Source organism: Eschrichtius robustus, chromosome 6, assembly GCF_028021215.1.
Source record: "Eschrichtius robustus isolate mEscRob2 chromosome 6, mEscRob2.pri, whole genome shotgun sequence".
Taxonomy (NCBI): Eukaryota; Metazoa; Chordata; class Mammalia; order Artiodactyla; family Eschrichtiidae; genus Eschrichtius; species Eschrichtius robustus.
The window spans coordinates 37,023,184-37,044,339 of NC_090829.1; the positions used below are offsets into that span (position 1 = coordinate 37,023,184).

Sequence of the window (21,156 nt, forward strand, 5' to 3'; positions counted from 1 at the left end):
CTCACAGCCACGCGATCCCAGACGCTAGCGGACGCAGACCCTCCGGGACCCAGCTGGCGGCGAAAGGACACGCCCCCTCCAGGGAGCACGGGGCCGCTGCACGCACACCTCGCGCGCCTCCCCGCGAGTGAGCGTGCATGCGCATGCGCACGCGGGGCGGGCCGCCTTCCCGTCACCCACTGAGCTCCCGGTCCCCTCACCCCACCCCACCCCCCTGCCTCTCTGGCTCCGCCTCCGCGACGGGGCTGCCGAGAGGAGGCGACCGGAAGCCACTTTAAAGCAGAGCTCGAGGTGACAGGCGAGCGAGCCGGGTCGGGAGTGCAGTCGCGGATTTCTGCGCTCCCGGCGGCGGAATGGCCCGAGCGCCGCTCGCCGCGTCTCCGGCCTGCGACCCCTAGACGCCCGAGTCCGTCCCCCACGCCCATCCCCACACACCCCCCCACTCCCCCCACCCGGCGCGAGCACTGTAAGCCGGCGGCTCCGCGACTCGGCTCCTGTGGTCCGTTCTCTCAGGCTGCCCGTTCAGGTAAAGGGCTCCGGGTGGGCTCTGAGGGGCCGTTGAGGGACCCTCTCTGGGAAGGCGGGCGCGGAAGGGGTCGCCGGCCTCGCTGCCGGCGCTCACGGATCTGGGGTGAGTGATGTTTAGACTGCCTTTTTGTACTGAATTCACTCGGATCCCGTCAGTATCAGGACGGTATTGGTTTACACTTCTTAGTCACTTCGGGCCTCTGGCAGGTGTATAAATTGGAGTAATTCGCTGAAGGGTTTAGTCTGGGGCGCCGGCGTCTCCCCATTCCCACTGGGTCGGGGAGACTCGGGGGTGCGTCTGTGCGGTTGCCCCCGCTGGGCAGACCCTGCGCGCTGTGGGGCGCAGATCGAGGGGGAGGGCACGGCCGCTGAGAGGAGCCTTCCGGCGGACCCGCGTTCCGGCTGCAGCCCAGAAGTTTGAAAGCTGTTTTCAGTTTAACTTTGAAGTCTTCGCCTTCCTCCCCGCCGGCCCGAGAAGCGCCCGCCGCGTTTCCCCGGCTCTTCTTGGGTCGAGCCTCCGAGACTCGCAGGACGATCTTCGCGGGAAGGTCGGTTGAGGAGAGAAAGAAATTAACTGTGGAAGGCGCCGCGAGTGGCTTCTGGAAGGGAGGGCAGCCAGGGCGGGAGTCTCTCGTTGGGTGGGAGGAGGCTGGCCCGGGGGTGTGAGGGCAGGCGGGGGCAGGATGCTCGGGAACACACGGGATGGGCCGCGCTGCGCGGAGTTGGTGCGGCCCGGGGGGGGGGGGGGGGAGGGGGGCCGAGCTGAGCAAACTGCCGCGGCCGGTAGGAGGCGTCCCTCGAACCCGAGCGTTGCGCTACGCCCGGCCGGAGTGCTGAGTTTGGAGCGGGCAGTTTCCCCGGATGGTGCGAGGGGTCGGGAGTGCCCGAGAACCGGGGGCATCACGAGGTGAAGGGTGGAGCGGTAGGTCGCCTACAGCGGGGACTGGGGGAAGTGTCCTTCCAATCTTTATTTTTCTGTTATGCAAACTAATTGAGGAACTAGATTCTAGTGACTTCCCCACTCCAGCCACTCCTCCAGTTCTCTGCCCCTTTCTCGGTTTTATTTCTGAGGTTGACAGAGGGCAAAAATAGGAAAAGTTGTGGCGTGTGTGTATGCACCCATGTAAATGAACTGGGTTTCGTCTGTTTTGCCTTGATTGGGTGTGATAGGAGTGGTGTGTGTGTGTGTGTGCGCGTGCGTGCGTGCGTGGGGGAAGGCACAGGCCGGTTTGGTGTGGTGAAGAGGGAATACCACAATCTGTGCCAATTGTGCCTTGAGGCAAGAGCACCAAATGATGAATAATAACGCCTGGTTTGGCTGCTTTCCAGTTGATTTATGTCTTATGTCAAGTCCCTCCTTCTTCATGAAGCGTTCCCTAACAATGCCAGCTCACACTGAACTCTCCTTTTTCTACCTTTTCTTTTGTACTTACTGTGTGCATTAAAACCTTGCTATATACTGTGTTTTTAATTTTTTTGAGTTTGATCATTATGCACTTTTTACACATGTACATTTATGAATCTCTCTAATTAGTTCTTTAATATTCATTTTTCTGGGTACTCAATTTTATCATTTTGTTGCTATTGTTGACCCATAAAGCCTCACAGAACTAGGCATTTAATAGGTGCTTTTTCTTCAGTAATTCAGCAAAAAATTATTGTGGAGCACCCACTATGTGCATTGTGTCAGGCACTGTACTGGGTACCTGGGATGCATACTTGATGAAGTCATGAGCCCTTGCATCAAAGATTTCTTTCAGTCTGTTGGACAAGGGAGAAGATTAATTGCTCATCACCACCCCTTTACCACCTGGCACAATGCTCAGTAAATATTTTCAGAATTAGTTAATGAATGCTAGATTGTGGAGGAGACACCATTCATCATTTTACAAAGTTTTCTTTGCTTTTTACTTTAAGTTCCAGTTTCTTTCAAGGGGTCTGATTCTTTGAAGAAAGCACTTTTTTAGTCACTGAGTAGTTCATTAGGGATCTGAAATTTGTTTTTTTTTTTTTTTTTCTTGTGTTATTTTTCTATGCCTTCATTTGTCTTTTTGAAAAAATGCATATATGTAACTTTTCTGAAGACAAGGAGGCCCCTTTCTGTATTAGGAAGTTGTGTTTGGTTTCTAAAACAGTGTGCAGTGGTTGTTGCTGATGTAGCTTCTGTTACTAACAAGCCCTGATAGTCTTCCTCCAGTAGTGGTAATGTTTGGGGATTGCAAAAGTAGACCCTTAACATCCTTGGGGAATATATTGGAACTTTCTGAATCTAGAAATGCTTCAGTAGGCTTTCTCCCATATAATATTTCGATTGAGAGCCCCTGTTTCCTGAGTATATCCTCACACCCCAAATTCACTCACAATTAATTAATTAAAAACTGCAAATAACTTTGCAGTTTTTCCTACGTTTGACAAACTTTTTTTTTTTAACAAAGAAATAGTTTTTGTCACCTCATGAGATAGGCAATATATAAACAACTGTGAAGAGAACCACAAAGCAGTAGAGATTTGGTTTCCCCACTGTCATTAGATGCACTTACTTCTACCCCTCACCCTCCACCCCATCCTAGACTTACTGTAAAAATTCATACCCCAGCAGAATTACAAATCATATATTAAGTCCACAAATAAATGTCAAGAGCCTATTGGAAGATACTATCTCTCTTTCACCTTTATCTGTTGTGGGCTTTTGAATAACCTTGGCTGCTTTGGAGCCTTGATTTCTCAGTAAAATTTAAAACTGACCTGTAAAGGTGAAATACAGTATAAGAGGAATGATTTCAGGGACTTAGAGACTAGAACAAAACACGTTGATGAATGTATAGGATTCGGTTGTTGTCAGCTTGTAAATGATCTTCTTTCCTTTCCTGGTAGGATTTTTTACACTGAGGAGCAATTGGAGCTAATCCACATCATGGAAATGGAAACCACCGAACCTGAGCCAGACTGTGTAGTGCAGCCTCCCTCTCCTCCTGATGACTTTTCATGCCAAATGAGACTCTCTGAGAAGATCACTCCATTGAAGACTTGTTTTAAGAAAAAGGATCAGAAGAGATTGGGAGCCGGAACCCTGAGGTCTTTGAGACCAATATTAAATACTTTGTTAGAATCTGGCTCACTTGATGGGGTTTTTAGATCTAGAAATCAGAATGCAGAAGGGAGCAGCTTACATGAACCTATGGTGAAAAAACCTTTGGAAATCAATCCATCGTGTCCACCAGCAGAAGACAATATGTCTGTCCTGATTCCTGATGGAACAAATGTTGGGGGCCAGATACCAGAAGCCCATCCTACCCCTGATGATCCTGAACAAGTGGTTCCAATCCAGGATCATAGCTTTCCACCAGAAACCATCAGTGGGACGGTGGCAGATTCTACAGCAGGGCACTTCCAGGCTGACCTTTTGCACCCAGTTTCAAGTGATGTTCCTGCTAGTCCTGACTGCATAGACAAAGTCATGGATTACGTTCCAGGGGTTTTCCAAGACAACAGTTTTACAATCCAGTACATTTTGGATACCAGTGATAAGTTGAGTACCGAGCTCTTTCAGGACAAAAGTGAAGATGCCTCCCTTGACCTTGTGTTTGAGCTGGTGAACCAGCTACAGTACCACACTCACCAAGAGAACGGAATTGAAATTTGCATGGACTTTTTGCAAGGCACTTGTATTTATGGCAGGGATTGTTTGAAGCACCACACGGTCTTGCCGTATCATTGGCAGATCAAGAGGACAACTACTCAGAAGTGGCAGAGTGTATCCAATGATTCCCAGGAGCACTTGGAAAGATTTTACTGTAACCCAGAGAATGATAGAATGAGAATGAAGTACGGGTATGTATTTGTAACTACTTTAAAGCTATTGTTAAATCCTATAGAGAAGGTAAAGAGGCTTTAGTAGGGTGGTTTCTTTCAGTAGTAACCTAACAGGTTTTATTTTTTTTGTCTACTGTTACTCTTTTGGCTGTATGCTATTCTGATTTTTCATGGCAGTTGAATGCAGGCTATTTATCTAACCAGACAATGCAGGTTTTATGATTTGAACAATTCAGATGTCACTCTGTGCAGTATGTGTGTGACTGAGAAGTTGCATATACATTGAGTGTTGTGAATCAAATACTATTTTAATCACACAGGAGAGCTTGCTTTTGAAAGAAAATCCATGGAGAATCTTATAAATTACGAATGCCTAATTTATCTAATTTTAAAGTTTTGTATATTGAGTAGTTCCTATTTTTTAAAGGAAAATAGTATTACTTGGAGATTTTTGTGGCCCTCTTTACATTTTGAATGGTCCAAACAATTTTTCTGTGAATGATTCCGAAGTACCTCCCAAACTTCTGAATCATGCCCAAACGTGTTAAATCTCTTTTTTAGTTTCCTTAAAGCTTTTTACCATTAATTTTATTATTCTATTTATCTTACAGATAAAATAAATTGTTCCACAACTCAGGGTATTTTTTTAAACCTGAAAGAGTCTTTTAACAATGAGTGAAGGGAAAATTTATGTTAATGGACATATTTGTTTGTCATTTACGTAAAAAAAAGTTATTCTCATGTTTTTGTAGGCAAGACATGTATATAAGTAATTTGGTTCTTTCATGGATGTCCAAGCATTATTCACTGATAGGGAACTGAAATTTCCACATCTCAGTTCTTCTTTAATGAACTTGAAAGTGGAGAAAATAATACTTGCCACATGTAAAGTTGCTAGGGCAAAAATGGCTGTATAATAAGCATTGATCTTTATATTCCTAAGTTGTTTCTCCTGTAGTATAAAGGGACTTAAAATAGTAGGCTGCCTATCCTAACCCAGAAGTTCAGGAGAAAAACTTTGTGGAGAGTCATCTTTGTTCACAGATAAGTCAGGTTACACTACCCAAGTGTCTGGAGAGTTAGAAGGCAAATGGTGGCAGTGAACCATTTTCATGTTGTCTGATTCTATTAGTTTTGATGTTAACCTTCTGTGTTCTAACAGTGCCAGAGCGTTGTTGGCATTACAGTAACCTGGTCTTCGTTTAACTTCTCTTGCTCCCATTTAGTATTAGCTAGGTGGTTTTCTTTGAATATTTCAGTTGTATAGTACACAGATCTGTGTGTCTTTTTAGCAACTTAATTGCCATGAGACTGGAATTCTGCATCTTGTGTTTCAAAAGGGACATATGGAACAAGATGAGAAACGATATAAAGCCCAAGTTTAAAGGCGTTGTTATGTAGAAGACCTCTTCGGATAAAAGTAAAGCTTATATCAGAAATGTCGTTTTCCTGATCATAAATGCATTCTCTTGATAATGTAATGCATTCAAGATTCTGTCTTGCTTGGGTAGCAAAATTCTCAGATCCTGTAACAAAGCTAAGTACTTCTGACTTATTTTTTTTAGCCAGCATTGGAAGAGAGAAAAATGTTTTCCATTTTGTCTTAAAAATCTTTTTAATAAGGTATTGTCCAAAATCTCTGTTGCCCATGAGCTAGCAATTCTGATTGGTATGTCAAGGGTAATTAATTTTATATACTTTCAAAGCCACTCTAATCCTTCCATCTCTAGATTGCAAAACTGTGCAGAAGAGTGGCCTCCCACTTCACTCTTATAAAGCAAATTTCCAGTCTGCTAAGCACTTCAGCATCTTGGTACATTAAGTTTCTATCTGTTTGAATTGCTCAGGAAGAAACTAGCAGGATTATTGTCCAACACATTACGTTCTGTTACCTTGAGCAAGGCAAGACAGGTATTTTGATTCCCAGAAAATCCAGGAACTCTTAGGATAGCAGCACACTGAGTATTTTATCCTTTGGTAAAATTTCTTTGCTGAAGAATAGACATAGATAAAAGCCCATACGCATTCATTGTTGGATCAGTTATAAAGTAGTTGCAGTGAGTGCTTGATTTCCAGATCAGTTTTAAGGAAGTAAATTAATGTTTATTTGACACTTGAGAGAAGTATGAGTGAATTATTATAAGTGGTCCTGCCCTGATAAAAATGGCAAAAAGTATTAACAGTTAATTACTAGTAAAGTGAAGTTCTCTGTGGACTACAGTAAGAAATGTTATAAGATTGTAGATAGCTAAATGTCAAAAATTAGGCTTTTGGGAAGTTGACCTGTAGTCATTGCAACCTGGTTTTCCTTGTATTCCAAAGCGATGTTGTGTTTCCTGGCAACAAGATGCAGATAACGGCATGTTGAGCCTTGCTGAGAGATTCACAAACAAGCTGGAGCAGCCCAGGTTCACATGGTTACCACATTATTTGGCTAAAGCTATTAATCTCTGTGGTCAGGCCTGTAAAGCTGGTCTATCTGTGCAGATTGCACATAACCAGGAAGTGTGTGTTCAGCTGTGTATATACCCAAGTCGAACCAGTCTTTGGATTCAGGAATAATGAATGGCAGTTGTTTATCCCACTTGTTTTCAGCAGTTTATATGACTTGGTAAATCATTATTATATACTATACCCATAATAGTTCATTGTGTGGAACTTGGGGAAAGTTCATAGTTCTGAGTCTCTAGCAGAGACAAAAGTTCATAGTTTCAAACTGTGTAGATAAAATTCTTTGGTTTTTGCAAATGGATTTAACATCTAACTTAATCCAAATTAGATGTGCAGTGTTCATTTTATTCTCAAGAGTGAATGGAAGGAAAGTTGAGCTAGATAAGTTCACAGGTGCCTTCCAACCCTTTAGTCAAGATGCTTAGATACTAAAAACACGTGTAAAAACAGGATTTTAATAATAAAAGTGCCTGCTTGGTTCATTATAATGAAATTAATTACTCTTTTCCAATTTTGCCTTCACCCCAAATTATACCATTCCACTTTGCTTTCTCATTCCTTTTGTACATCTGCAAAATCAACTGGAAACTAGTTGTATGTATGAACTCCCCATATTTAGATGCTAAGGCTTTTGCACACGGGATGGGCTTTGGAGAATTTCCAAATTCCAGATAAGCAGTTAAGAAAACAACATCGAATGTTGTGTTTTCCATTAAGAAAACATAGTCTCTGACAGTTTAGGCACTCATCCTTAGTAGAAAATGATATTAAATGGCAGGACTAAGCAGTTTTAAAAGGGTCTCAGTAACTGTGTGGAATACTGTTGTGGATAATTGAAATTGTGGAGGATGTGCAAATCTCCCTTCAGCAACTGCGATCACCATTGGTTTTCACATTACATTCATCTTAAAGTGTGCCAGGATAGTCTTCTAGTTATTATAGCCCATAAGGAAGAGGCGCTGTGCTGACCTTATTTTGTAGGTAATTTCACCTACAGTGAAAATATGACCAGTGATTATTTCTAATTCTGAATTTCCTGCAAAGGGGGGAGGATGAAGAAGAAAGTTGCAAACTGACTCCATGGTTAATTTTTCTCAGAAGACAGTGTTCTTTTCTCCTCTTTAGAATTAAAGCATATTGATAAAAAAGGAGTTTAAATTTTATAGCTTAAGCCTAGAGTGTTGTCATAGCCTTAGCTAATTAGTTTTGAGTGATTTTGATTGCTGGTGGCTCTTAGAAGTTTGTTTTTGTTTTTTTAAAAACTGTCCAAGGGACAATACCATGAGAAGACTTCACAGGAACTCTGTGAAAGAAGACAAGGAGAATTGCGTATTAGTGATAATAAAGAGCATATGCTGTTCTTTTCTGTATGACTTGCAGAGTGGATTATCTAAAGTAGAGCAAGCTCCTGACTGAACTCTACTGGAATAGTTAAATTAGCCGAGTTAGCTCTGGCCTGCACAGCTGTGATGATGTATGAACTAACTCATTATGTGTTATTGATAATACTGGAGAGAGGAGAACAGCTGAAACTTACTATGCCTTGTGACTTTCTGGTATTTCTTGAATATACACAGCTGGATGAGTTTGAATTTATTTAAAAAATTCCTGCCTAAGAGAAAGCAAGAGCTCCATAAGCAAGAACTGTGTTTGAAGTGACTTTCAAAATATGTGCCTTGTGCTTTAGGAGAGAGCAATCCAGTGAATTATTTTCTGTACCTCTTTATGATGCTATTTACATATGAAATAAAACTAATTGGCTTCTGTCTATACTAATCCAGGGAAGTTAATGGGTCTGTGTAGAGCTGTCATAGCAATCATTCATTTATTCCCTTTCTAAGCAGATTAGACTTTTTGAAGCAGCTGTCACCTGGCTTCAGGTTGGGGTCAGTCTGTTCCTGATATATTCATGGTAATGAAAATGAAGCTTGCAAAGATGTGTAACTTTTAAATCAGACAGTTGGAGGAAATAACTTACAAGGTTATCTCACAGTTCCTAAAAATAATTGCATGATACATTCATTATACATTTTCTCATTGAGTTGACTCTAAATCTTTTACTTTTTATTGTAAATAAACAGAAAAAAATAATTACTCCATTCAACATTTAAAACTTCATTCTGCATATGTGAACATGCAAAAAATGCAACTTTTGACCGATTACTGTGTTCCTGTAAAACTACTTCCATTGTTACACTAGAATTTCTAGATTCTAGATTTGCATTCTACCGTAAAACAAAGGTAAATTCGTAAATTCCATCTGGGTGCATCTTTGATCTTAGTGATCCTTAGTTTCATATTGGGTTTGGGGGGCTATTTCTAAAGGGTGAAAAGCAGTATGCAGCCCTTACAAACCTTGACTACTTACAGAATTCTACTAAAATCCAGCCATTTGAGATTGTGACTGTTTTCCTGTGGCCTCTTATATCTCCTCCTCTGATTTGAGACCACCAGATTCTGCATCCTTTGTCTGATGGTAATAATTTTGATCACATTTAAAATAGGACCTGAGATCCTCTTAACCTAGGTCATCAACCTTTGATAATTACCAGTATCCTGTTTGTGAGTTGCAGTTGCCTTTTTGTGGAAGGAAAGCTTAAGTACTTTTGAGTTACAAGATGATTCTTGATTATCCTGGAACAGCTTTCTGTAAGGCTGGTTCAAATTGGACACTGGTAAGTTTTGCAAGAAACTCCCTTTGTAAAAGCAGTAGAGTTTCTCTTTTAAATAAGTCTGAGAGTCTTAAGCTAAAAGGAAGTGAATATGAATGATATTTGTATCTTTGGAAGATACCAGAGTGCTGAGGATTGAGCCATTTTATGTTTCATTCTGGGCTTGAAATCGTTAGGTAATAGCTTAAGCCCTTGAGGTGAACTGTACTTTGCAACGCCGTAAACAGAAACTGTACAAAAGAATAAAATATTTCTAATTAAAGTTCATTTCTAGGAGCAAACAAGTCACATTTTTAAATATGAAGGAACTCCCTTAACAAAACCAAATATTATTTTTGTATTTATGGCAGTGCTTTCTAGGGACCAGGGATCATACTGCACAGACTCGCCTCTGTTTAAAATCCCTGTAAGTGTTAAACATAATCCAGCCCAGTCCCCAACACATTAACTGAAAGCCTCAAATTTCTGATGTAGATGAATTCCTTGTTAATAGGGGGATTTTAAATTACAAGGGATAGTTTCTGAAATACATTTTGAAATCTTTGAAAATAAAGGATTTTATGTAAAAATAAATTCCACTTATTTAGCTTGGTAGTTTGATATATATTTGATTTGTGCAAAAGATAGTATTGCAGTCTTGTTCTAAATAAATATGACTAATTCTGTGATCAGGCACTCAAAATTTAGAAGTTGCTTATGTTAATAAACTTCTGATTATGAAAATTCCAATTTTCCTTGCTGACCTGTCCAGTCCCTGTTGCTAAGACAAGCATAGAAGGGAGTTAACTGAGCATTCCTATTTGCCGTGACCACACCGCAAAATGTGTCTGTCTCCTCCATCTTTCTCTGCTATTGCTGTTTACTTACTGGTAACACCCACTTGACCAGTAAAGAACCTTTGCATGGTCATCACAATGAAAGGATAAGCATGTATGAGAGTGGGAATGCTAGAGCAAGTGTTTCTTTTCACATTCTACAGAAACCAGTGATTTGCGAGTATGTGTGCCACAAAATGTTGTGTAAGGAGTGTATTAGAATCCCTGGTGACTAAGTTATCTGAGAAAGAGATCGGGAAGTTTGTATTCTTTATGCAAATAGATATCCTTTGTTTTGGTGCTATTGCTTCTGAGCTTAAGGAAGGATTTGTGAATAGTCTTATGTTGAAACTTAGCACTTCTCATAATGATTGGAAAATGTTTAGTTTAAGCCACATTTACAGGAATTTCTCTTTATTACATTAATTTTTTGTTTCCTTTTTTGAATTAAGAGATTCTTAAACTGTCCCTCTCATTTGACATACAGCCATAGAGTTTGTGTGACTTTCTTTGCTCTAGGTTTTTACCAGCACTGAATAGTCAGGGAAGAATGGCAGGGGTAGGGGTCCCAGAGTGAACTTTGCTTGCAGTGTAGTACATGTGCTTTCAGAATCTTGCCTGCACCCTGTGATCTTCAAAGCTCCTGCAGCTGATCTGGGCATAGGGAGGGCAAATGGCACAAAATACTTTAAGTAATTTCCTGCTGCGGTTGGTCTTTGGTTTCTGACTGTCACCTGGCTTCGCTCTTTCATTTCCAGGCATTGTGAGAATAAAAATAAGCACAGGAGAAATACCAGGTTTGCCTTCCAAGGTAATAAAAGAAAGACATCGTTGAATGGGGGGTGGGTAGAGTATGTGAAACAGGAGGAACTTTGCTTGGTTGCCTTCTGATGTTCGGTTTGTCAGAAATGCTGCCACACATCAGAAACTTTGTGTAAAGTCTTCTATTGATACAATTAATTTGTTACTAAAAATTAACTTAGACTGTCTTAACTAATTGATAAAATTGAAAGAGAAACTTGGCTTTGTAGAATCTCTCTCCCCTAGGAAAAGTTACTGACTTAAGACCCTTTTGAAAGGTTTTGTGGTCATAGTTTACAAAACCTAGACAATAAAAAAAATTCTCTTAATATGTTTTCTGTAGGAAGTCTTTATTTTTCTTTCGGAAATTTGCTTCAAAAACTCTCAGACAGTGATAAATTCTTTATATAGTTTGTATACATTTAAGTCTCTCATGCTAAGAGCCTCTTACTTATATCTGGGTTCTCATGATAAGCCTTCAATGAGTATATTTTTAATTTGGTCACTAATCAATTAGTTTATCTGTACTAATTGGGGAAAAAGACAAGGCAAATTTTTAGATAAAAAGGATTTGTTTATAATTTTAAAAGTCAATTCAGAAATAAGCTAATAGATTGTATCTTACTAGGGGTTATTAGGGGATATATTTTATGGTAATTATTTATAATTAGTATTTCATTTATGTGTAAATGAGTTCCAAATTGTTTGAAGTTATTTGAAAACAATTATTTTTAAGAAATTTCAGCATTTGCATGCAACTGATTTTATAATTATGTAGAAAAGTTTTATAAGTAAATATATTTCAGACCACTTTAGACGTTGTCAAATTTCATATACACAAAATTTAATTAATCAGCTGAGAACACAGCAGACATTTTTTATTGTCTACTTTGAGACAAGTAACCTCCTTTCTTGATAGAAACCTCTCAGTTTTAAAAATATTTCACTTAAAGGGGATATTTGCTCATCTTCATAAAAAGCAATAACTGCATAATTTAAGGTAGTATAAGGCATGATACATTTCTTTTTAATCTGTTGTGTTCTTTCTATCCCAGCTGTTCTTGTAGAAGTTGTTTCAGTTCCTTTTCAGGCCATGGTTGATAAGTATGTCTCACTTAAGTTACCTTCTAGGAGTCTCAGGATATGTGACTGAACTGGGATAAAAGTTAAGGCTGTATGACATTTTTGATGTCTTCAGTGTGCAAAATTTAAGCCCGTGCCTCCATAAATAGATAGCAGTGAGATCTTCTGATCTCATAAGCATAATTTTTATTTATGAAAGATTTTAGGCTTATCCACATTGTATTAAAAAGTTCTTTTGTATTCTTTGCTTTGAACTTACAGTTTTGTAATAAAAAAAAAAAGCCCAACGTAACAGTGTTTTAGTAGGTTCTCTTCCTCAGGTGGCTATTGTAATTTGCTTTAAGTGGTTGCATGGGGTAGAGGGGACTTCAATGTGTGATATATTTAGGGGTTTAGGAAACAGGTGTACTCAGATGGCCGTGTCTTAGTACAGAGTTTTTTGAGAATAAACTGTTATACGTATTTGTTTAGTTCCCCACATGCTTTTGGAGAATATAGAATAATAAAAGCTTAAAAACAAGTATCCCTTCATTTAGGAAGCCTACCTGGCTGCCTTTTTTCTCCTATTTCTTATCCTCTTGTTTTTATTTCACTGTGTTCACTTCTAGAATCACTTTAATACCACAGATTATATGTCTGACAATTTGTAAATCAAACATGGGGTTTACAAATAAATGTGGTTCCACACAGCATCCACTCATTAACTTACTGCCTTCTCATTCACCTGCTTCGAAGATGTCCTAGGAGGGACCAAGAGAGCAGCACACACAGCCAGAAGTTTGCCCTAAGAAAGTTGATCCCCAGAAACTCATTGACTCTTAAAGTAAGGAATATTTTTACCTACCCAAAAATCTTTTGAGGTAAATCCATGAACCAGGTTTAACGTTAATTGTTTTACGGAGTGATCTAAATCTCAGCAATCCTGCCTTGAATAGGTCAGGTCTCCTTAGAGGTGGGCAGGTTTAATTGTGAGTCAACATTTGATTCTTAGTCTGCTCATAAGTACTGAGGGCCATATGCAAAATAATTAAAAAAAAAAAAAACAACTCCCAATTTTGATTTGTAGGTATGTCTGTGTCTACAACTACTTCTGGATACAAAGGGGAAAACCCAGTTGTTACCAAGGCCCAATGTCATAGTGTAGAAGTTAAGTAGAGAATTTTAACCTCTGGTACATATTGAAAGATATTGCTTTGTATATAGGCAACATACAAAGATAGATAATTTTATAGATAATTTTTATTGCCTCCCCAAATAGCTTTGCGCTATTTATTCGAGTCAGTGTTAGCAAAAGTCTTAATTAGTAACAGAATAAATGACAGTTACTATGCTTCTAAAGCAGAAAGAGTACATAGTCCGCTGAAGTTTAATAACTACACTGCTGTCACAAAGTATGTTGGTATTATATATGCCATGGCTTTGATTCTCATCACCTTGTAACATATTTGAAGGGATCTATAAGCTGCCAGATATTCCAACATTGCTAAATGAGTTCCTGGAAACATCAAAGCCAGGTCTCAAAAGCCAGCTAATATTTCGTGCGCCTGTGAAATTTCTTTAGCAGCAGCAAACATACCCCATCTGTCATGCCTGTCTCAAGTCTGTAGCAGAAGAGCCTAAATAGTCTCCATATTGCATTTGATCTTTATCCTTCTATCATTATGACCCTTAGTTTGGGGAGACATTTTCACTTTACATCATAGTAATAAATAATTGTGTCTGATTAATCCAGCTGATTAGGGTGGGTGTTGATTAGTTTGAGGTCACAGGTTTATCCTTGTAGAAACCAGTTAACTTTTATAGGCAGGAAGCCAAGGTTCCGAAGTCTAACCCACCTGGTTAAAACTGTACAGAGTAGCGTGCAGAAAACTTTATACTTAATTGACCTTTGCTAAAGTCTGAGTTCTATATCTTATTTGCATCATCTTCCCACTTAAATGTTTTCCGTCTCCTGTGACTCCTGTTTCATTCAGTGGCACCATTATCCAGTCTTCCAGATCAGAAACATGGGACACATCCTGGACCCTTTCTACTCCCTTCAGCCCCTCTATGCAGTTAGAGTCTAACTCTTAAATACGCTCAAATCATCCCCACTGTTAACCTCCTGAGTTCTCTACCATCATTTGCCTTATATGCAGTTCTAGTAGCTATAGGTGGCTAAGCATAGAATAATAAATATTAATAATAAACATGCTGATAAATATTTAGCAAATAAGGGCCTGTCTCCACCCTTCCCCCACCTTCCTCTACCAAAAATAAACAAATCAGTCCTCCATACCACTACTGTTGGAGTGACGTTTATAAAAGGCAAGTCTGACCCTTTTTGAAACCCACCAGTGATTCCTGCTGCGCACAGAATCAAGTCCTAACTTCTTAACCTAGCATACAAAGCTCTTCGTTATCTGGCCCCAGCCAGCCTATCCAGTCCAGTCTCATCTCTTATCATCCCACTCACACACACATACACCCTGACCTCCCACGTGAACTGCATGTGCTGCTCACTCTGGGTCTCTTGTGCCTCGCTTGGTTGGCTTCTACACATGTCAGTCACTCTGCATGTGGTGTCCTGCCTCTCATTGTCTGCCTGGTGGCTGGCCAAACTTGGCTCCCGTTTCATCCATTCTGGGACACCTTCCTTGACCACCTTGCGTGACCCCTTTCCCAGCAGAGTTAGGCCCTCTGCCTCTGGATTGTTCCAGACCACCTTTGTGCCACATTTCACACTGTGCCACAGGGTTTGCTTGTCTCTCTCTCTCCCCACTGACTTTTGGGTATTTTGCCTTTTTCATCTTCTTATCCCAACATGTAGTCCAGTGCCTAATCAGTGTGTCTACTTAAGATTACCTTTGTTTGTTTTCAATTGTCACATTTCTTTCTTGGTTTCAAACAATTCATAGAGAAATTGCCTAAAACGGTTACACTCTCCTGAGCTCCCAAATTCATAGTCCCAAGAACTATTTATCCAGTGAAGAGATCATGTCCTGACTAATTTCTGTTTCATTCAGCAACTATTCTTTAATAGTTTTGGTTTTCATTACAGCTCTATTATTTATATCGCAAGCCCTTTTTACTTTTTAGTATCTGAAATATACATAGAAGAAATGATGGTGTGTGGGGCAGACTTTCTGACTTAGTGTGGGTGTTGGTGCTCTATGTGTTGATAATATATGTTGGAAATGTTGGTGTGTCAAGGTATTTGTTAAGTAGGAAAAAAACCATTGTTAGAAAGCATCTAAATTATGAGAATGGGTGTCCTTTTCAGAATTTTTAATTAGTTTTGTATCTGGATTCTTGTATTGGTATATGTGGTGGTATGTTTGTTGGTGAAGCATGTGGACACAGAATTGTTAATATTTCAGCAGTTCATGTTCATTCTTCCCATCAAAGCAAAAATCAGCAATCTGTTCACAATATTTTTTAAAATTCATCATGATAAGGTTATATTTTGGGTGAGTCCACATTGATTGATTGTAGCCACATGATATATTTAACCAAATCTAAATTCTGCGCAGTGGCTATCTCCCATACTCACTCTTTTCTGGCCATCCCTCAGTAAGGCTACCATTAAGTCAGATAGGGTTCTCATCTGCCAGGATGATTGCATATTGCCTTTACGAAACCCTATCCTTCCCACCTCCACCCCCATCTCTAGCACTGTCTCTGTTGCTCAGTTTTTACACATCCTGTATTTACTACTTTGACCTTTTATCACAATCTGCTCAATACTCTAAATTCCAACCTTTATTTAAGGCTCTGAGACCCTGGACTTATCTCCTTAGCTCATGGCCTGACATCTCTCACAGTGTCTGTTATATACCCTGTTCACATTTTCTCATCTCTTATGTACCCTTGTTTAGGTTTCCTTTTCCAGCTCTCTGTTCCTGTCCATCCCTGTCCCTACCCTTCAAGCAAAATGCTTGAAGAACTGTTTTTTTCTTGTTCTTCCACACAACCTTCACTTACTGGTAGTTATTTCCTATTAAACTATTCCTAAAATTCTTTCTCTTACAGAAAGCTATCTTGGATTGATACTGGAAAGCCTCTTTCTTTTCCTGACCTTTATCCATTCCTGGAGGAGTAGCCATCTCCTCTCCCATAATGCTGCATTATTCTATTCTTTGTTCTCTCATTCTATTCTTTGTCCTCTCATTCTTTGTCCTCTCATTCCCAGAGTGTACTTGCCACCGATGAGTTTAGATAGGCAAATGTACTGCTTCTTTGGTTTTAGATTTTGTTAGTTATTTCCCTCTTGAAGCCCTGGAAGCCAGGGACTGCATCTGCTTAATTATTTGTGTATTGCCTTACAGCCCACCATCACCATTTCCACACACACGACTCATAACTGCTTTCTGGTAACATGAAACAATGGCTTGATAAGAGTGGTAGATGTTGAACATTTGGCATTCGTGTTGCATGAATTTTACACTGATGCACATTGAGGAGAATAAAAACTCTTGGCTTTGGATTTTTTTTTTTTTTTTTTGGCTGCATTGGGTCTTTGTTGCTGCACACAGGCTTTCTCTAGTTGCGGCGAGCGGGGGCTACTTTTCTTTGTGGTGCGCGGGCTTCTCACTGCGGTGGCTTCTCTTGTTGCGGAGCACGGGCTCTAGGCGCACAGGCTTCAGTAGTTGTGGCACATGGGCTTCAGTAGTTGTGGCTCACGGGCTGTAGAGTGCAGGCTCAGTACTTGTGGTGCACGGGCTTAGTTGCTCCGCGGCTGTCGGATCTTTCCGGACCAGGGCTCGAACCCACGTCCCCTGCATGGGCAGGCGGATTCTTAACCACTGCGCCACCAGGGAAGTCCCGGCTCTGGATTTTTTAAGGATTCCCTGTTTAAGGGAGAGCAGGTGGTAAAATTAATCTTATAAAAAGATAATTTAATGTTTTTCAGATTTGTTGTTTTGTCTTTGTCAAGGCTACTAAAGCATATTGAAAATCAAATAGCGCTAAAACAGTACTTTGATAATAACATCAATCCACAGAACAGTTGATTGTAGTAAATTAGGATTTGTCATAAAAATTTCATAATGCCCAAAGGACTGAAGTACATAGAGAATGTAGCAAAAGCTGCAGTTTTAGATGTCTTTCTCGTGCAAATCATTATCTATGAAGTCTTAATAATACAGGAGTAAACAGAAATTGCTAGAGAGATGTCCAGAATAAAATCTGATACTTTAATAGCAAAAAGCATTGGCTGTTTATATTATAATGTATGTTATTAAAACATAATGACTGCTCTTCTAAGAACTCCATAAAGAAAATACTGAGGATTTGTTAACTCATAATTAGGAACAGTTACTGGGAAATAAACTTAAAACAGGAAAATCTGTTTAGAAACTGGACATGATCTTAACAGGGAGAAAGAGGTTAATATCTCTCCACTCAGTGATAACATCAGATTCTCCTAAAGTTAAGGAAAAATTGTTTAAAGCAACTCGATGTGAAATTTAATTTAGGTATAGGAGTTCCAGTTTTCAATGTTTTTCTTTTTTGAAGAATTTCCCAGAAATGTTTTTTAAAATTTTGGAATACGTATTCCTTTTGACCATAAATAATTTTAAACAAAGTAGTGTTCAGATGTGATGTAAACTACATTTTATTGTCTTCTTCCCATTTCACACTTAAAATTATATGTTCCATTTAAGACTACATCCTACTAGTTAGGTTGAAATTAGGCATCCTAATCCTAACTTGAAATTAAGCAAGAAATTAGGGCTTTTGGAAGCTTTTTAGGAATTTTTAAAGGAACATACTGCTGTTTTACAAGTTATGTGCTCCATGGCACCATCAGTTGGTATATGACGGTTTTTTTTTTTTTTCTTTTTTCAAATAGAACCTGATTCACAAATTATGAACATTGGGGTGGAGGGTGGGAAATATTTTCTTTCCCTCATATTTGCCGGGGTGTTTAGTGAGAGATGTTAAATAGGTCTTCATGGGTAAAAGGGAGAGCACTGTCATAGGTTTAGAAGAGTACCTTCTAGCCTTCTAGCCCTCATCATGGTACTTCAATATCTACCTTAGCATATTAAAGGGACCGAGGAGTGGCTGCAGTACGTAAATTGTTTAACTTTGTGTAACCAAGTTTTTCAAACTTTTGACCACAGAATGCTTTTTGCACAGAATAACTATTAACAGTCCTTGAAACAAATGTTCCGAGAGCAGTCTGGAGCGTCACACTAACCAACAAAACCCGTAGATCAAAATTAATACCTTTTTCAAAATCCTGATTTACTGAAAGGAAATATGTTAATTATTGGGAATATCTGTCCAAACACCTGGATTTCACCTGAGCCAGTTTTGAGTGCCACTGGATCTGGAGTATTTGGATGTGTGTTATAGACAGTCATTTAGAAATCTCTGTCTGCTTTCTGTGTCAGCTTCATCCTAGAGCTGACTCCCTGATTGGTTGAGACCAGGTTTGGCTCATCCCACTGTGGTAGGGAGGGTGGGACTGTGTTGATTGGTTTAGGCCAGTGATGTTATGGGATAGAATCAATCCCTACTCCATGGCTTGCACGTTTTGGTCTTGAGGCATATACGAAATGGGGAAAAAACCAGCAATGATGTCCTTTTACTCCAAACAAGACAAGCTTTGAAAATTCTACAGTATGCTATACTAGATATTTGTAATGTCACATGAGATGTTTAGATATTTCCATTATTTATTAACAGTTCATTTTTTTCTTGGGTCTTTTTAGAGGACAAGAATTTTGGGCAGATTTGAATGCCATGAATGTGTATGAAACAACTGAATTTGACCAACTGCGAAGGCTGTCCACACCACCCTCTAGCAATGTCAACTCTATTTACCACACAGTCTGGAAATTCTTCTGTAGGGACCACTTTGGATGGAGAGAGTATCCTGAGGTATTTACAGGTTCTTTTTCCCAAAAGTGCGTTTAAATTTTTTTGTCTTTCACTGTTCCTTTTCAACGATGACTAGACAGAACCGCAGATCAAAGAGCTTATGGATGTAAAATTGAGTCTTGTTGATATGAGTAACGCTTTTCTCTCTTGATTTTTCTGAAAGTATATTTTTTTCCATTAATCTGGAACCCATAAATAGAATACCACTGTTATCAGAGAGAAAATGCTTTTCCCAGTATCTTATACTATAGGAGCCAAGTATTTAATGTGGTAAGTACTCAGACTCAGTGCCGCCTTTGGAGTAATTTTAATGAGATGAGCTCTGGTGTAACTATTGGCTATATCTGGCTCCTGGTGGTTGGATCATGTGTTACACTATTAGCATTTTAGAAGTCTAGGGGGAAACAATCACCCTTAAGCCCCTGGAAGAAGTACTTGAAAATGTTTACTGAACTGTGGTCAGGCAAATCAGTCATTTAAAATTCTATCACATGTGCACATGCATCCTCAGTCTGAGATGGTAAGAATAGCTCATCCATCACAAAGCGAGGTTTTAAAATGATGGTGGTTTATTTTGCCTGTGAATGAGAATTCTGAGTCACATTTAATAAGTGCCCTGAAATGGACTTAAAGATTAATTTCACATTCCAAAGATCTGACTTCTTCAATTTGATTAAGTTCATTTCCAGTATTACAAAAAGGGAGAATTGACTTATCTACCTTAGGTTTTCTTTTAAGGCAATAGCAAAAGAAAATGACCAAGTATGTTAATTAGCGTAAAACACAATAGTGAGTTAAAATTTCTGACTCTTAAGTAGTCACTAGGATCTAATACCTTTCAAAGAGAATGAGAGGCTGTTTAAAATGTATCCTCAGAATAGTTGGACTGTCCCTGTGTTTTTCCTCAGAGAGGTTTCTTGGGTTTGGAACTTAATTGGTTTATTTGAACTGTATATACTACCATCTTAAATCCTGTTCTGAAACTCCCTTAAGAAATATAAAAAAAAAATCTCCAGGACATTCTTAAAGCCTCAAAATAGAATAGACTAATCCTTCACATGTTTCATAAGGTGGAAATCCATGTTCTGAACAGGAAGCATTTTTCTATTCTGCATCTTTAAAGAAGATAAAATTCCTACGTGTAACAGGAGGTAATTTGACTCTCTGTACTTTATTGAAACACTTCTGATGTTAACAGCAAAGTTAACTATTTTTACCTTTAGTTACATTAACATTTTTCATAACTTATAGTGACTATTTACCATTTATTGCTTTTTTTAACTTGCTTTTTTTTTCCTTTACCTTCTGTTTTCTACTCCATAGTCTGTTATTCGATTGATTGAAGAAGCCAACTCTCGGGGTTTGAAAGAGGTCCGATTTATGATGTGGAACAACCACTACATTCTTCACAACTCATTCTTCAGGAGAGAAATAAAAAGGAGACCCCTCTTCCGTTCCTGTTTTATACTGCTTCCATATTTACAGTAAGTGTCCAGCAGAAAGTCTCACCTTTGCTCCCATTTTATGTAAATGTACACTTAATGCCAAAGAGAAAAAGACTGTAAAAGACTAACTTGATTATTACCTCTAGAATATAAAATTCTGAGTTATTCTTTAGATTTAATTCTTCAAAAAATATAGTTCAGATAAGCTGCAATTAACCCAACGCTAAAAGAGTGCGTATCCTATAGGATTTTTTGAACTGAAAAGCAGAGTTAACATTTTTCCACAGCTAAAAGTACTTATACAGTATCTGGAATAAGGCAGAGTTTGCATTTGCCTCCTTCATGGAAGATTGAGATACCCTTCTATGTTATGGGACTATTTCCCAGCCCAGGTAAACTGTCTTGGCAAGTAGAGAGAGAGTCCCTCAAGGTGGTGTTCTCTATTCTTCTTCCTTGAGTGAATTTGCATGGGAAGAATTCACCTTTTCAAATAATTTGCATTCTCATTTGCTCAGTAAGCCCCATCTTCCTATAATACGCACTAAAATTACCTGTCATACTTTTAGGTCGAGACTGAACTCATCCTTCTGAATTATAGGTGAGCTCTCCTTCCATTTTCCCAAGTGCCATTTTTCTTTTGCCTCTATAGAGAGCCCACTGGCACATCTCCATAGGTCC

The 21,156-nt window shown here is 39.3% G+C and overlaps 1 protein-coding gene across 2 annotated transcripts in view; it reads left to right on the forward strand.

Annotated features, from left to right (window-relative positions):
* The first annotated feature begins 258 nt into the window (after nt 1-258).
* Nucleotides 259-21,156, forward strand: part of TIPARP (TCDD inducible poly(ADP-ribose) polymerase) — a 28,238-nt gene continuing 7,340 nt past the window's right edge. The window contains exons 1-4 of one of the 2 annotated variants that reach the window (XM_068546145.1): nt 259-526; nt 3,403-4,359; nt 18,865-19,033; nt 20,357-20,517. In XM_068546145.1, the coding sequence (XP_068402246.1) occupies nt 3,443-4,359; nt 18,865-19,033; nt 20,357-20,517 (1,247 nt within the window). In that variant the 5' untranslated portion in view covers nt 259-526; nt 3,403-3,442. Of the gene's footprint in view, nt 527-551; nt 1,077-3,402; nt 4,360-18,864; nt 19,034-20,356; nt 20,518-21,156 lie in introns of those variants that run through there. The other variant, XM_068546146.1, reaches the window with a different exon arrangement.